General features: G+C 37.9%; 1 protein-coding gene across 1 annotated transcript in view; it reads right to left on the bottom strand.

The window, feature by feature from the left end:
* LOC126471165 (CLIP-associating protein 1-A-like) overlaps positions 1 to 16,785 on the bottom strand; it is a 247,583-nt gene that overhangs the window by 171,432 nt on the left and 59,366 nt on the right. The window contains 2 exon segments of the mRNA XM_050099268.1: positions 9,937 to 10,005; positions 11,458 to 11,530. Of these exon segments, the coding sequence (XP_049955225.1) occupies positions 9,937 to 10,005; positions 11,458 to 11,530 (142 nt within the window).

Here is a 16,785-nt window from a genome sequence, read left to right on the forward strand (position 1 = left end):
ATGAACTTTCAATATTGAATAAACCAGAAACTTTATTTTGAAAACTGTTTATTTACCAAAAGCACTCACGGCCAGTTCTACTCTTCTGCTTTATTTCTACTGCTGTCCGTTCAGTCACCATCTTTAAGTGCTCTAATTACAACTATTCATCAACTGGTTCTGTGACTCCACTGTTTGTGTGCACATTTTTCTTCTTGATTTGATGACTATACTTCATTGTAGTCTTATAAAAACAGACCAATTAGACTGACTTTCGGACTTGTTCTATTCACTGATGAATCTTATATGCACTAGAGGCAAACAGCATAAAGTCATCAGTGGAAAAAAAAGGAGGAGGAGGAGGAGGAGGAGGAGGAGGAGGTGGTGGTGGTGGTGGTGGTGGTGGTTCATGGACCTTCCATTCACATGCAGTCCTTAACCTCAACTATATATATAACTAAAATAGTTAATATAGATAGTAGTTATTATCATAGAGGAAGGTGGAAGCAACTGCTGACAAATGAAAGTTGAGACAACAATGTGTAAATTACAGGATAAGGGACATGATGCTGAATCAGGCAGGATTTAAGTATCTACCGCAACGCAGAACAGATTAAATGCACCCAACAAATATTTAACTGGTGATACAGACCAGCACCACCAAGAGTTAGGCCTTTTACCCTATTTTGTCTCAGAATTGTTCATGCCACCATCTTTGGGGACATTTAACGTTCCTCTTGCCAGTTGGGTTATACTGCATTGCAGCTTCAGTTAGCCTATCATTAAACATATGTTGGACATGGTCATTCCGTCTTCTTTCTTTCTTTTTTTCCCATGTGTTCAATATTTAGTTCTTGTCTAATATCGGTATTTATTTTATAGTCCAACAATGAATATACCACTACAAAGTGAAGGACCTTCCTGTCTCATGATTCGTTTCAATGTAATTGATCATATGTTAGGATCCAACATTCACTACCATACAGCAGCAAAGGCAACACTATTACTTTGTATGGTTTAATTAGTGTTTCTTTCCGTATGTTATGTTGTAATGTAGATTGTATAGTTCCAAAGAATTGTCTGAATCTGGCCAATTTTAGCTCTGCATCATCTGGATACAACAACATGGTACAGATAAACATCAAGTGGTAATAAGTACAGCAATCAGTCGCAAATAATGTTTATTGCAAATCCAGATTTTGATCACTGTGTGGCCATCTTCCGTGTTTAAACACATACAAAAAAACCATTACAATAAGGTGACATGCATCCTTTAGTATATGTTCAGTTGTATAAGTTTTACTTGTGAGTTAATAATAAAATACATAACAGCAGATACCACTTAAAACATTACAACCATTTATACATAAACACAGTCCCAACTGGACTATCAATGTCAGAGACTGAGTTCACACTGAGGCTGCTGGCTTCCATGTATGTCATATCAGTTTACAGTGTCCTCTACATACATGATGGATTGCCAAAATATATTAACTAAAAAAAGTCTCTAATGTTTTAAAGTTACACATACATGATAGTGACTGTGTGAGGTGACAAGTGGCATCAGTTACTGCTGTATATTTTTAGTTACATACAGTTTAAAAATACAGTAAGTCCTATCCAAAAGATCTATATTAATAAATTTATTTAAACAGTGTTAAATCCAAAGTGTTAATAACTTACCCATATAATTACATTAACAACATAGTGAACAAATGGCAAAAAGAAAATAGTTTCAATGTAGTGGACAACAGTAATAATAAGTGTATTTGTTTACCATACTAAGATAAAATTAGCGACAGGATAATCTCGTTTTTAGAAAAAGAAAAGTAAATGTGGAATTTTTTGACTATGTTATGATGATTTGAAAGAGAGTTCTGGCCAGAAACTAGTTATCAAGTTATTAAAAAAATTGAGATTTGCAACTTTGGCTGGTTTTTTGTTGCACCAATTAACAGAAGTTGCTGGCCTACAATTATTACAGCAAGTTCGTAAATTGGACACTATTGTTAGTTACAACTGCCAGTTTGTTTTATGTATGTGCATGAGTTAAAAAAAAAAAAACCACAAGAAATAAAATAACAAAACATGTGATTGGAAATAAAGTACATATAGTTTAGCAATGCCATGTAGTGGGCGCTGTAAACTGGTACGAAATAGGAAGAAGCCAATGGCCTCAGTGTGAATTCAACCTTTGACATGGATGGACCAGTTGGGACTAACGTAATATTTTAACTTACATCTGCTAATACAAACTTTATTACTGACTCACTTATATAACTGTACACATAATAAGGTATACACATTACCTTATGTTAACTTGTTCCTTATATGTTCTTTAGCATTGAAGATGGCCACACACTGACTAAAATCTGAATTTGCAACAAACATTATTTGCAACTGATTGCTGTACTTTTTACCAGCACTGCAGTCAGCAATCCATAAAACAGCACTAAGTACCCGTGTCCTCTGTCTACCCACAACAGCATAATGGAAACATAGATCATGCATGTATTTGTTTGTACTTATTTAAAATGGTTCAGTTAGCTGAAAAACCTGTCAGGTGGGAAATATATGCCATGATTCCTTTCCTGCCTTTGAAAGACAGGTAAGTTGTCAAAATGAATTAGTTTATTAATAATGTTTATGGAGGAAACTTACAGAGTGATTGGCTTGTAAGAAAAGAGGATAAATCATTCAAAGATGGCCATACTAATGGTCGGTCATGTTGAGGTGAAAAGTGGGTAACTATCTGTTGCTGCTGAAGACTTGGTACAGAATGTTGACGCATAAGTTCTAGAAAACAGAAAATTAATATTTTCATCCTTTTCTAATGAGCTTCCTCAAGTTTCAAAAAGAGATATTTACGAAATTCTTACAAAACACTTAAACTACTAGTTGTGTTCCTGCATAGATCCCGAAAATGCTGAGTGAGGTGTATAAATCCATTTGAGCAGCCTGTGCTTTAAATTTCCCTGTGCAAACTGTAACAATGATGGTGAATGTTTAGGATGAGTTGTCACTGAAGCGTTTGTGTGGTCTGCGGTTCTCACCCCTATTTCATAATAGGAGTAATCTGCTTCTATCAACAGCAGAATTCAAAAACATCAAATAATGTTAAGAGTGTCTTTGAGTGTGTTTTTCTCACTCAGTAACAACCAGAAATACTTACAGCGACAATAATATTTCAACATGCACTTAATTTTAATTGACTGGTGAGTTTGGCCGTGAGCTAAAGATGTCTGCCACTTACACCAAGAGCAGAATGGTATGTTGCGTGGCCACTGCAGGATTAGTAGAAGGGAGGGGGGAATATTTCATTGTTTGGCTCCAAGTGCTGACAACTCACAAGTGTGCACAACTAGCACTGATCAGCAGCTATCGTATAAATTCCAAACTGAAGGAACACAGATTCATGAACATGGATTATATACACAGTCATCTTCAAATGTAATACATGATTGTAGCAAGTAATATGAAATCAAATTAAGGATGATGCAATACAATGTAATGGGTAAAAGAAACATGACATTCCAAACGTTCAGTAAACATTTGCGATCGTGTCTCATATTGCAATTACTGTTATTAATTAAGGTAACATACTAATTTATGTAGGTTAGCAACTAACAGTAAGATTGGTAGGGGAAAGTTTGGTAAAGTGGCCAGAACAGGAAAAGTGGCCATTGGATATTTACGCTCTGAACAGCACTGCTGCCTGACGAGAACTGGTCACATTAGTTCAAAAATACACTGCCATTGTTGTCAGTGAGATTGGCAGAGGGAGTGTGATCCATTATTTCTCAGTAATTCATTTTATCATTCTTACTAATAATAATTTTTAACACTATCAATGTTTAAACAATACCTTTTTGCCTGCAAACATAGTTCCTTGTTATTTATTTCAGTTTGATAAGTTTTCTACCCCAATAGGAGTTGGTTACTCCCAACAAAACACACATAATACAAACGATAAAACCTGAATCCTTTTATATACAAAGCTCTCAGCCAACATGTCTGTTCTGTTGTATTTGGCCTAACACAAAGTGCGACTGAAGACAGTCTGCTGCACCCAACTGGTTTTCTTTCGTACACTAGGGCATGAAGATGCCTACAATATGCACCAAAAAATCAGAAAAACACCTCGGACTCTGTTGCAATGGCACTGTCCACGATACCCGTTTAGGTATGGAAAACTGGCCACGTGTAATACATGTAGTTCCAACATATTATTTTCTTTTTCACTTGAAAATATTTGGTGCGATACCTTATAATACATAGAGTCAAAATGGGTAGATGGTTAGCTATTAATAACTATGGTTTGGTGAAAATTGAAATTGTCTTTACGTGGCCATTTTACCCCCCTCCCCCATGCAGCCCAAGGTGTAGTCCTACAATGTCAATAATGGCTCTTAAGCAAAGCCATTTGACGCCTACTGATAGAGAGGATCTGATACTTTACCTGATAAGACATTTACAGGATAGGCAATTCTGCAAAAATACATCAACCAATGTTTCACATGTAGTGTTACTTCTGACACTATAAATGCTGAGTAACATCAAGACAAATGGCAACTACGGGAGCACTGTAGACTAAATCCACTCCACAGCTGGTTTGGCCAATGAGTGTGAGGGTACAATGTCAATACTTGAGTCAAATGTATATTGTAATGCGAGGCCAAGAAACACACTCTAAAACAAAAACTACGCAGCATGAAGCAATTATCCAAATGGGACAGAAAACGTTAGGTGTGATGCACATGTACAGACACAAACAATTACAATTTCAGAAAAATTGGGAGAGTTAATCAAGATAAAGAGCTACACAAACTGAGCAAGTTGATAGCTTGTTGGTCCACTTCTGGCCCTTATGCAAGCTGTTATTCAGCTTGGCACTGATTGATAGAGTTGTTGGATGTCGTTCTGAGGAATATTGTGCCTAATTCTCTCCAATTGGCACATTAGATTGTCAAAACTACAAGATGGTTGAAGAGCCCTGCCCATAATGCTCCCAATGTTCTGAACTGAGAAGAGATCCAGTGACCTTGCTAGCCAAGGTAGGGTTAGGTAAGCATGAAGACAAGCAGTATAGAAACTCTCTTCAAGTGTGAGTGGGCATTATCTTGCTAAAATGTAAACCTGTCTTACCATGAAAGGCAAATAAACAGGGCATAGAATATAGTCAACGTACCACTGTGCTGTATGGGTGCCATGGATGACAACCGAAGGGGACCTGCTATGAAGAGAAATTGTACTCCAGGCCATCACTCCTGGTTGTCAGATTGCATAGTGGGTGACAGGTTAGTTTCCTACCACTTTCAGGGGTGTCTCCAAGACATGTCTTTGATGATCATTGGGGCTAATTCGAGGTAAGACTCATCACTGAAGACAATTCTACTCCAGTCACTGAAATTCCAGGTTGGAGATGTGTCTGGAGATGTCCCAGACAGCAGTGGGATACCTATCCGACTGCACATGGCCTGTCAACCACATTTTGTTGTCCTTCATACAAGCCATTCTGGGGTTACATTTCGGGGAGATAATGCCTGCCTGCAAACAGTGAGAGTTTCTATGGCTCATCTTCATGTTTAACACACCCTTCCTTGGTCAGCAAGCCCGCCAGATCTCTCCCAACTGAGAATCCTTGGAGCATTGTAGGCAGGACCCTCCAACCAGCTCAAGACTTTAGCAATCTAACGTGTCAATTGCAATGTATACGGTCCAGTCACATTAATGTGAGCACCGACTGAGTTCTACATCACAATGCCATAAACACTAACACACAACTGGTGACAGCACTGGAAGTGGACGGTACATAAAGTGTGTCTGGGGATGCAAAAAACAGCGCACTTTTTCTTGTAATGTGAAAACTGAGTGCTTTATTTGATGTGCAAAAGGGCATGATCATTGGCTTTCATGCTAGGGATGGAAGCATTTCCGAAATGGCACTGGATGGACCAAAGGAGTCATTATTGGTTATAAGGGTACATGCTTACTGTGGGTCATTTGCTTGTGATCCGTGATGGAACTAGAAATTCTGTATTATACTTTTGCTGGCCTAGTATATCTCAACAAAACTCAATAGTAAGTACACAAAATCCTTCCCCCTTAAACTGGTGCACAGTGGCAGAACTGGTACAAGTAGCAAAGGATTATGAGTACCCTTAATATTGCCTCAAGGTGACAGCAGGGGAAGTCCGGTACTCAGGAACAATGGATATTGGGGCCAAACGTTTGGTGGCAATGGGTGGCAAGAGCTGGTGCAACAACTGTTGGGGGAAATGATTGACCTCCACTGGTTCATCACTTATCACTGCTGGTTGTGACCTCAACTAGGTGGATCTACAGCACAGGCACTGAGATAGTACATATGACAAGCTAATGGATTAGTTGAGATACCTTGGCCAGGTTGGTATTGCATGTAACTAGAATGTGGTAGTATAGACTTACGCCAGCTGTAGTGCTGGTCTACTGTAGCTACTTGTTTGGGCCTGACATGGTCGTATCAGGGGTATGTAATCCCTTACTTGTCATAGCTCCAACTGATTTTAGTGTTGCACAAGTCGCTCCTGTCAGGCCACCACCTTGAACATAGGAAACCCTTATAGCCAATAATGACTCCTTTGGTCCATCCAGTGTATAGCCAAATGTGCAAACCAAGTGCAGTGAGGTAGTACAGTCATATAAGTATGGATATTAGCTCTATGTTTGCTGACTAAGGTGTCTGACAGCTGTGCCAGGGTAAAATCGCAGCTGTGCGGTGAGGTGTAATGATGAGAAGCAGGTATGCGTGTCATAGCTTCCTTGGAGGCTACTGTCGTTGTCATCAATTTATTAGTGTGGGCTGTAAATATTCAGACCAGTCACTCCACCCTAGAGATAGACACTGATTGAAAAGTGATGATCTGAGGTGTATTGCTGTTACTTTAACAAAAGGGCATAATTTACCAGATGAACTGCAGGTCATTATCTGATACTACGCTGTGCGTCATCCTCTCAACAGTGAACACGGTTGGCAATGCCCCAATTGTAACTACGGCTTCCTTTGATTACATTCCAGGCAATATATGGAAAATTAAAGAGCATGTCCCCAACAAATAATCACAAAACCAATTTGTACCTGCTCTCATGAATGATTTGGAGTAGAACTGGTGGGAGGAAATTGCCTTGCTGGTGCTGACCAGTTTTTTGTGCATAGTTTGCAGGGCCAGACTGCATGTTCAATATCAACATCAATGTCTGGTCAACATCAATCATGCTTTTCCAATGACTTCATTCTATATATCCCATGGTGCACCTCATCTAGTATTAGGAGTTTGGTTTGAACCACAACCCAGAATTAGGGTTGTTTGTAATCCAGTGAGGGAAACAAAGTAGTCTGTTGTACAAGATTCGTAACTTTACAAAGGTGCTTCACCCAACTACGGTACACATCATTAGCTACTTTTCTTAGAAGTAGGTCCTGATCTGTCAAATTTGGCACTTGCTGGGCTACTGCCAGAAATTTTTCTAGTGGGTCTCAGATGTTTTCGTTAAACTGAAAACAAAGTCATAATCAGGACTAGTGGAAAATGTGATAAGTTGTCAGTATTGGCATATAGAAAAGTACGCCTGTAGTGGGCCTCACAGTAGTGACTGCTTAAACCAAGGCCATCAATTAAGTTATTGTGCTGGTATGTCTGCATCTGGGCCTTACAGCAAAATTAATGTAATAAGGAGTAATTTGGTCCAGTAAAAAAAAAAGCATTAAGTTTTTTTTGCAGGAGAGCAGTCTTCAAACACTTCTGTAATTTTGAAAAAGCTGCCAGGCGATTAGTATACTACATAAATTGAAGCCAATAGGAAGAGTACAAAATGTGTGTGGCCCATGGAATGAATTTGCCGTAGTTGTTTATTTTACCCAATACCAACTGGAGTTCTTCAAAATTTGAAGGAGTAGAGAGATCGTTTACTTAATCAACAAGGGCTGATATAGGTCAGAGACCGTCTCTGCTTAGTATGTAGCCATAATGGACACGTTAGAAAAAAGTTACACTCTCTCTTTTTGCATCTGAATTTAATCTCTGTAAGTTCACAAAATAGTTGTAAATTTTTGAGATGTTGCTTGCAAATAGCCCCTGTGTGGATGATGTAGTCAACATAATTCGCGGCTTGTGGCACGAACATATCATATCATAGCTGCTGCAAGTATCTCTGGAATATCACGGTAGCATTTGCAGACGCAAATGGAAACCTATTTAAGTGTATATTCAACATGGTCAAATCAATCCGAACACTTAATGATTCCACATAACTGTTTTTAGTAGATGTTTTGCAGGAAAAGGTTACTTAGAGAGCTCAAACCAAGAACTGCTGATAAATCAACAAATGAAACAGCTTGTTCCTTCATGGAAATTCCAAATTCAATTGTACAGTTAGGTACAAACTGTGACTTGGTCAACTTTGAATTTCGTCTAGCTGTAGAGAAAATATTAAATGAAGTGCCTTGTGAACATTAAAATGTCACATATCAACATGTGAGATTTAACGTGACAGAATGAAAAGTTCCTAGGAGAGGATTTTGTGATGTCATTTTGGCCTGTACAGGAAAATGTGTGCTACGGCACTGGTAGGTGTGTGGAATCAGTGCATATAAGAAGGTGATCCTTTGTGTACTTGCATACAAATTGCATAGAAGAAGATTCCAGCAGGAACACATTCAGACACTTCTTCATTCCATGCCACAACATGCAGTGCATGCAGTTTCTGCAGCAAACTAGAATCTAAAACTCGAGAGATCATGAACAGTTACTTAATCCCAATCATTTTTCTATTTTCATAGCCATAATTTTTGGTAAACTAATTCCAGTATAATCATCCTTCACAGTGTTGGAATTTTCGGAAACATTATTATATATGTTAATTACACTAAGTTTGATTTGTCTTTGAAGGTGGTTCAGTACTGTTCTGTCTAAAATTCATTTGTACTCTACAATGTTTGCAACATTTCACTAAAATGAAGACTGACACAACATTCCAATGCTGAAATGGTTCACAGCTACAAAAAATGGCTGGGCCCATTCCTTTCCAGCTCAATCAAAATACATAATTCAGAAAACATCAATTAGTAATAGTAAAGAAGTATATATACTTTCTCTGATAAAGTTGTCAACAGATGTAATAAGCCACAAAGTTTTAAGTCCACAACACTAAAAGTTCTAATTCAGCTATAAGAATGTTTTTCATAGATATTTCAGACCATAATTTAAAGTATGCCTATTCGTTGACTACAAATACAGATAACTCTGACCATTGACTTTTTAAATATTTATTTATTTCCTCAAACTACTTTTTGAGACTAATGAGGAATGCACAAGTTGTGTATCTATTTTCGTAGCATGATGCTGGATACTGGCTTGCAGCAGTATGGGCAGTGATGTACTTAATATCGACCTGGAAGTTTCCATTTTAATTACATACTGACCACACAATTAACTTTATACTGCAAACAGCAGCTGTCATATAAATCTACCAGTATCGGTTGTACAACTACTATACGGAAATGAACATATATATTAAAAGACACTGGTCACAGTTACCTGTATTTATTTTAAAATAACACAGTAATTTTTTCTAAAATGTCCATAAATGACAAATGTAATCTTAATATGCCTCATAAATGTTTCTACACTTGCAATTGGGTAAAATCACTGTCGTTTTAATATGAAATAACTTGTATGATTTCAAAATAATGGAAATGATGCACACTACTTTACATTTAATATCTTGTACAGTTATTCACATTTGTTACACCTTGCATACATCCACAGACAGTAAACAGTACACAGTACACAACAGTGATGAGAAATTTGAATAACATTAATTCTACACTAATCAAGCCTACTCACTTGAGACTACATGAACTACATACATTGTGGCAAAGGTGTTCACAATGGGAGGGGGGGAGGGGAAAAATCGTACCTGGTGCAGATGACGCAGTAACCAATTGACGTTTAAAGGAGGCCGAACGCCTGGTTTTAGATCCCGGCCCTTTCGTTAACATGCAAAGCAGAACAGACACCATATTAAGGAAGTGAGTATGGGTCACATCAACAATTGCAAGACAATAATTCAGAAGATGATACATTATACAGCTCAAAAAGGAAAGTTTATTCAGAATTGTGATTAGCCTACATACGAAGATAAGTAAAGCTAATGATGATGGTTAAGCAAGCAAACATGCAGACAGATATACAAGCAAGCAGCAATGTCACTGGATGATAGAGTGTAAAATATCCACATCAAACCACACACAGCAGAATTTGAAATATCTGTGAGTTTCACATAAAAATATGTTAGAAAGCATTTAGGATACAGAATCCATTTTGTAAATTATTGTGATACACCAGTAACAATACATTACCTGGAAACTTCACCACCATCCAATCTTAAACCAGTTTAATGTTCTTTTTAATATTTAAATGGTATTAATGTGAACACATTAAGCTAGACTGTGTTACAAGGATAATCTCCCCCCCCCCCCCCCCCACACACACACACACACACACACACACACACACACACACACACACACACACTTCACCTTTTAGACACATGTATATTCAGTGAGCAGTACATACAGTGCACTCACATAAATACGTTTAAATTATCAGGACAACAGTACATTAGTTTTTACACGTGGTAACAGAAAATATCTGCAATGACAACGGCATTTAATCATAAATGTCAGCTTTTCATAAAAAGTTCAAGTTATTTCATCAATTTCACTAGCATGAAAACTGTCTCTGAAGAAAGTATTCAGTACGGATCCTAAAAGCTCAGTGACATTAGTGTTGGAAAATAGTAGACACACCAAACCAAAATGTAATGTCATATCTGCAACAGAATAAAGAACTCAACTCCATTAAATGACGTCCATTTCTTCTCAATATTATCAATCCTGCAAATCTAAGGCAAAGCATTCATTCCATTCCCTCAAAGTATTTTCTTTTATATATATTATTTAAATGCAAGGACTGATTTCTTACATTACTGTGAGCTTCACACTGTAAAGGAGAAATAGCATGCTGTCCTTGTAATCAACAAATTTAAAAAAATGCCCAAACTGAAAATTATGAGTGAGCCAAAATCTCAGCATCTATCTAATATAGAACCAGAAAAATCCAGTAAACATTAAATATAAATTACTCATGAAATAACATGCACCTGTTTGCTCATTCACAATACCTATTCAAGTAACGTGTCATCCAGGTACAGCCTCGCAAAAGATGAGTAATATAGGAACATAAATTTATTATTGATGACAGAAAAGGTAGTTGAGGCAAGATCCATTTCCTGCAGTGTAGTCTTTTTGTCTACAGACAAAACATATCGGTGCTCATATTACAGATCATCATAAAAAATATAGTAGATAAAATATTTTTTCCCACACGAAGGAAATGAACATGCCAGCAATGAATTAGTAACAAATTTGTTTCTTACCTGGTGAAGTTGCTTTGCCTACTCCAGAGTTCTTCCTCGAAAAACTTGCAGATCGTTGTCTTCCAGATTTCGGCTGAAAATCACACACATTACCAATGAAATGATTGCATTCAACTAAAACACGTATTATATAACAGTAACATCAATTTTCATTCATGTGTCAGATGAAATGTTCAAAATAACACCATTAACTGGAGGTCCAGAAATACAGTTCAAAAGTAGAGATAAAAATTGCTCAGCAATTTAAAACTGTTCTTCTCTTACTATCAGCAAAATGCTCATGAAATTTGTAAATTTTTCCCACAGTCAACAGCACTGGTGTGTTCTACGGGTTGCTTCCAAAAGTTGTGGATTCTACTGATGACAATGACAATTAATAACACTACATAAGTATAACAGAGAAAAAATAGTCACCCTCAAGTGATATTACACTTATACCGTGTAATGTGATGTCTAAACTCACAATGGTCTCAATTCAGCAATGAAGAAAGTCCACAGTTTCTTCAGGAATGTCATAACCAGCTGAAGCCACTCAATGATTAGATTCTGTAGAGAAACCAAATTCAGGAGATATTGATAGCTATGTCTGACATGATGTTCCAGATGGTTCCAGCATTTCATGGGTCAGCTGAGGTGCAAGAGGGTGCCTGAGTGAGCAATACAAATTTGTGGGCTCTGGTCACCGTATGAGTAACACCAAAACATCACTGAACCATTTTCAGCCTGAACTACAGCCTCAGCACACTGCGAGTTAAACATACCAATGGGCCATTGGTGTTCCCAATGTCCTGAATGATCCGAAGAGAGAAAAATCATGTCTCGTCAGACCACAGTACGTGCCTCAGCCAGATACTATGCAGTTTCTGTGTTGTTTGGCCATCTGAAGAAGTGATGTTTCATGAGCTACTGTGAGCAATGGCCTTTTGTGAGATGTCTGATACCCAAGTGCCCACTGCATTTTATTCCTCTCCCAATGTTTGCTAGGAAATGGCTGACATTGACCTACACTTAGTGACAGTAACAATACCAGGTGTTAAAAATCAATAAAAACAGTCTCGATCACATTTTCGGATTTTTTATTTGTTGGAAAGTGGTTTCGACTTTTTCCTCACACCATCTTCATGCTTACACCTCCTTTATGGCTGCTGGTGGCAGCGGTCACTGCAGTGACAACAATACTTCTACGGATCTTGCTCTGTCTGCTGCCACCAGCAGCCATAATGGCGGTGGAAGCCAGAAGATGGTCCAAGGAAAGGGCCAAAACAGGTTGGCAACAAATAAAAAATAAGAAAATGTGATCGAGACTGTTTTTATCGATTTTTAACATTTCATACTGATCACTGTGCTCCAGTCAAGAACCATTTCTACAATTGTAAATGCCAGATGTGTATGAAACAGATTATTGTTGACAATGCATGACACTCATCTTCAGTCCTGTCCATTATGTCAGTGATGGATGGTTACGCAACTGCCTGGCACCATTTCTACAACATTTACAGCACTCCAAAGAGCTCTAACATGTCATTTTAAGAGGGTGATTAACATTTAGTGAGTTTATTAACAATATTATTATTATTATTTTAATAACATGTTTTGGGTTATTACATGAGTTAAAAATCCATTTTTCTACACAGTATTTCTGGACAAGTCTTTATCTTCAAGTGTTACAAATCAGTGCTTTTGTGTGTGCTCACTGTTGTTTGTTGTGGTCTTCAGTCCTGAGACTGGTTTGATGCAGCTCTCCATGCTACTCTATCCTGTGCAAGCTTTTTCATCTCCCAGTACCTACTGCAACCTACATCCTTCTGAATCTGCTTAGTGTATTCATCTCTTGGTCTCCCTCTACGATTTTTACCCTCCACGCTGCCCTCCAATACTAAATTGGTGATCCCTTGATGCCTCAGAACATGTCCTACCAACCGATCCCTTCTTTTGGTCAAGTTGTGGTGTGCTCACTATTTGATCTTATAGACTGAGTTTTTGATAGTGACCGCCCCCCCACCCCCACACTTATAGCAGAATTTGACTCCTCAATGCCTGTCTACACTCTTTTACACCATTTTTTTATCATATTACCTCCCACTACTGCATGAAATGTATATGTCCTACATGTCCTCTGGCTCTGATGAATGAGTGCTAAACCCCAAGCCTTGCTTGCACTGAAATCCCATTTGTGTTTTTCTATGTCCTTGTATCAGCAGACTCCTTACTTCCACTGTCCTGTAAACTTCAAGCTTGCTTCACGATGTTTGTCCTGCCCTATTTTGTTTCATTATGATACACTAGCAGCATTTAGTGACACCTTCATTACTTCCCAGTTTCAGTCAAGTATGTCAATGATTTTCTTGTAAACCACCTTAACTCTTTTGATTGTTTCAGATACGGCATCCCACATCAGTGTGGAATGATGCATACACCCAGTTTTCAGAGGCCTCAATTATATTTAACATTACTAAGCAGTCATTTTATGGTCATTGGTTGGGACTGAATACAATGCATGCAGTGTTTCCAGAGAAGACAACAGAACCTTTTTTTTTTTTTTTTTGGAACAGCATCAAGTGGATAACAGATTCATTCTTTTTCATCATATTTCTCAGTATTTTTTCATAGGTTCAGTTCATTTTGGCTGCAACATTCACTTGATTTGTTGATCTAAATAACCATTACATTAGAAAATTACTTGAAAGTATTGTAGTGTTTCGACAAGGCTCTTTTCAGAATTAATTTTCACTCTGCAGTAGTGTGTATGCTGATTTGAAACTTCCTCACTGTGCCTGACCGGAACTTGAAACTGGGACCTTCGCCTTTCACAGGCAACTGCTCTACCAGTTGAGCACAACTCACAACCTGCCCTCACACCCTTACTTCTGCCAGTAGCTTATCACCTACCCTCAAAACTTCACTTAAGACTCTCCATGTATAACTGTAAGCAAGTACCCTGGATGAGAGTGCACAGCAGGTCATTTCTTTGTGACGGGTCATTACAGTTCAAATTGTGGAGTAGGGGTTGGAGAGTGTGGATTTTCTATACACATTGCTAAATCTACCCTTTACACCCCTTATCTGTTATGCATTCAAGGAAGTCGGCTCTTTAAGTACTCATATTCTGAACCATGTTATAGAAATTATACTCTCTACGATCCTGTAATATTATTTTAAATATTTCGCATTCTCCTAACATCAGATGGTTTGTACTACCGTACACTTCTGGTAATTAGCTATGTTTACTATGTTCCTAAAGATCTCAGAAAAACTGTCATATCTGCTTGTCAAAACTGCACGATAAGACAATGCATAACAATTCTGTGATCATCATTTGGTCTAGTAAAGTTGTTGTTCAATGGTTGTGTTATTTATGAAGAATTATTGAGACATTCGGAGATTTGTCAATGACTATACTCCTCATTAAAATCCGTTCTACTTTGGAAAAAGTTTCCTTCTAACTTATTACATTTTATCCAACACCATACTATCTTATCATAGTGCTCAAAAATTTTAAACAATTCAGGCATTCATCTTGTGGAAGAGTATCATTTTCTGCACCACATGGGGTATACTTTGCTCAATCTCTTAGAAAATTTATCTAATAAAGAACTGTAATATGGGCCTGTAATCAATTTTTCCCCTTTCCAAAAATAGTTCAAATGGGTCTGAGCACTATGGGACTCAACATCTGAGGTCATCAGTCCCCTAGAACTTAGAACTACTTAAACCTAACTAACCTGACATCACACACATCCATTCCCAAGGCAGGATTCAAACCTGCGACCGTAGCAGTCACGCGGTTCCGGACTGAAGTGCCTAGAACCGCACGGCCACCGCGGCCGGCTTCCCCTTTCCAGAGAGCTGATAAATATGCTATGCAACTCTCAAAAAGGCATCATCATTACTTTTCACATCATACAACAGAACTACCAACAGTAAGTGGGGATTCACTACAGGAACTCTACTGCAATAACTGTTACTAGCACTCAAATTACAATTAAATTCCCTACATATCATAAACCAAAATGAAGGCTGAAGCTGTTCTCTATTTGACAGTTAGTTTCCTCATCACAGTGTTTAATTATGAATAGTCCTATTGGAGTTGGTTGCCTTCTTCCAACCAGTGAAGTGACTTACCCAACTAGTTATAAAGAGACATGCAGTTTAAGTGGACTCCAAACCAGAGTGCAACTTAGTGTTTTGCACATACATAAAGCATTGATAAAGGTGAAATGTAACACTAAATTACTGTAATAGTATCAAAACCAACCAGGGATTGCATTCCTAACCTTTGGATTTGCAATGTTTCACTCACCCATCTATTCACATGTCAACCATTATACAACATCATAAAAATTCACAAAAATTAGCCTTGAGTTTATCTATACAATGGCGATACATGGTCACACTTCTAATAAACTGTGAGCATCAACAGGCCCAACATATTGCCAGTTTTATTATGCCCAATGGTTCGTTTTCCCCATGGACCATCTGCTGAAAGAATAAGAAAATAAAATATGATATTTGTGCAATATGTGTAAAAATGATGATGTAGATGTCCACGTAATGTATGTGCTACACATATCCTGCAGCACAGTGATTTAAAAAGAGCTTTGTGCAATCCACAGTTCACTGGTTCCTCCCCCCCTTGACCCCAACACATATTGTATACCACTACTATCCTATCTATAGAATATTTAATGCATTTTCATTCTGTTTTACCTAACTTGCCTTGGAATCAAAATAAGTCATTGTCAATGAATTTCAATAAAGAGCCCCGACTTGAGAAAAAATTAACAACAACCTATAATACAGCATAGTGCCATCTTCAACATCCAAGGAAAGGATGGATCCTATTTGAGATTCATTCAAATAAATCTAAAATTGGTGGCCGATGGGATTTTATACAAATCATTGTGACATGCCAGAGGAGGTGCTATTGGGTCCCTAACTAGTTCGAGTACAGCCATATCTTTCAATTGTGGGGAGGGAAAACGTGTTATTTTACCCCCAAGCTACTCTGGCTAATTTGAACATATCCAGCAGTGTAAGTGGTATCTTTTTGGAAGGTATAATCCCCTTCTGGGAATCATTTCTGTGCCTCTGAATGAACAAAGTCACCACAGAATTTATGAGACACCTTTTCCGAAAGTGAAGCACTGAAACAATATTTTGTGGCTAATTCAATGTTACTGAGAGTGTGGTCCATGTCTAACCCACTTCAAGCTGTTCAAAGATTCTGCCCGGAAAAACAAGAGTCCAAATGGTGTCTTTGTGACATTACATTACTTGACACAAAAGATTATACTCTTCTCACAATGAATAGCAAGTGCAACTGAGATA

This window comes from Schistocerca serialis, chromosome 3, assembly GCF_023864345.2.
Source record: "Schistocerca serialis cubense isolate TAMUIC-IGC-003099 chromosome 3, iqSchSeri2.2, whole genome shotgun sequence".
Classification (NCBI taxonomy): domain Eukaryota; kingdom Metazoa; phylum Arthropoda; class Insecta; order Orthoptera; family Acrididae; genus Schistocerca; species Schistocerca serialis.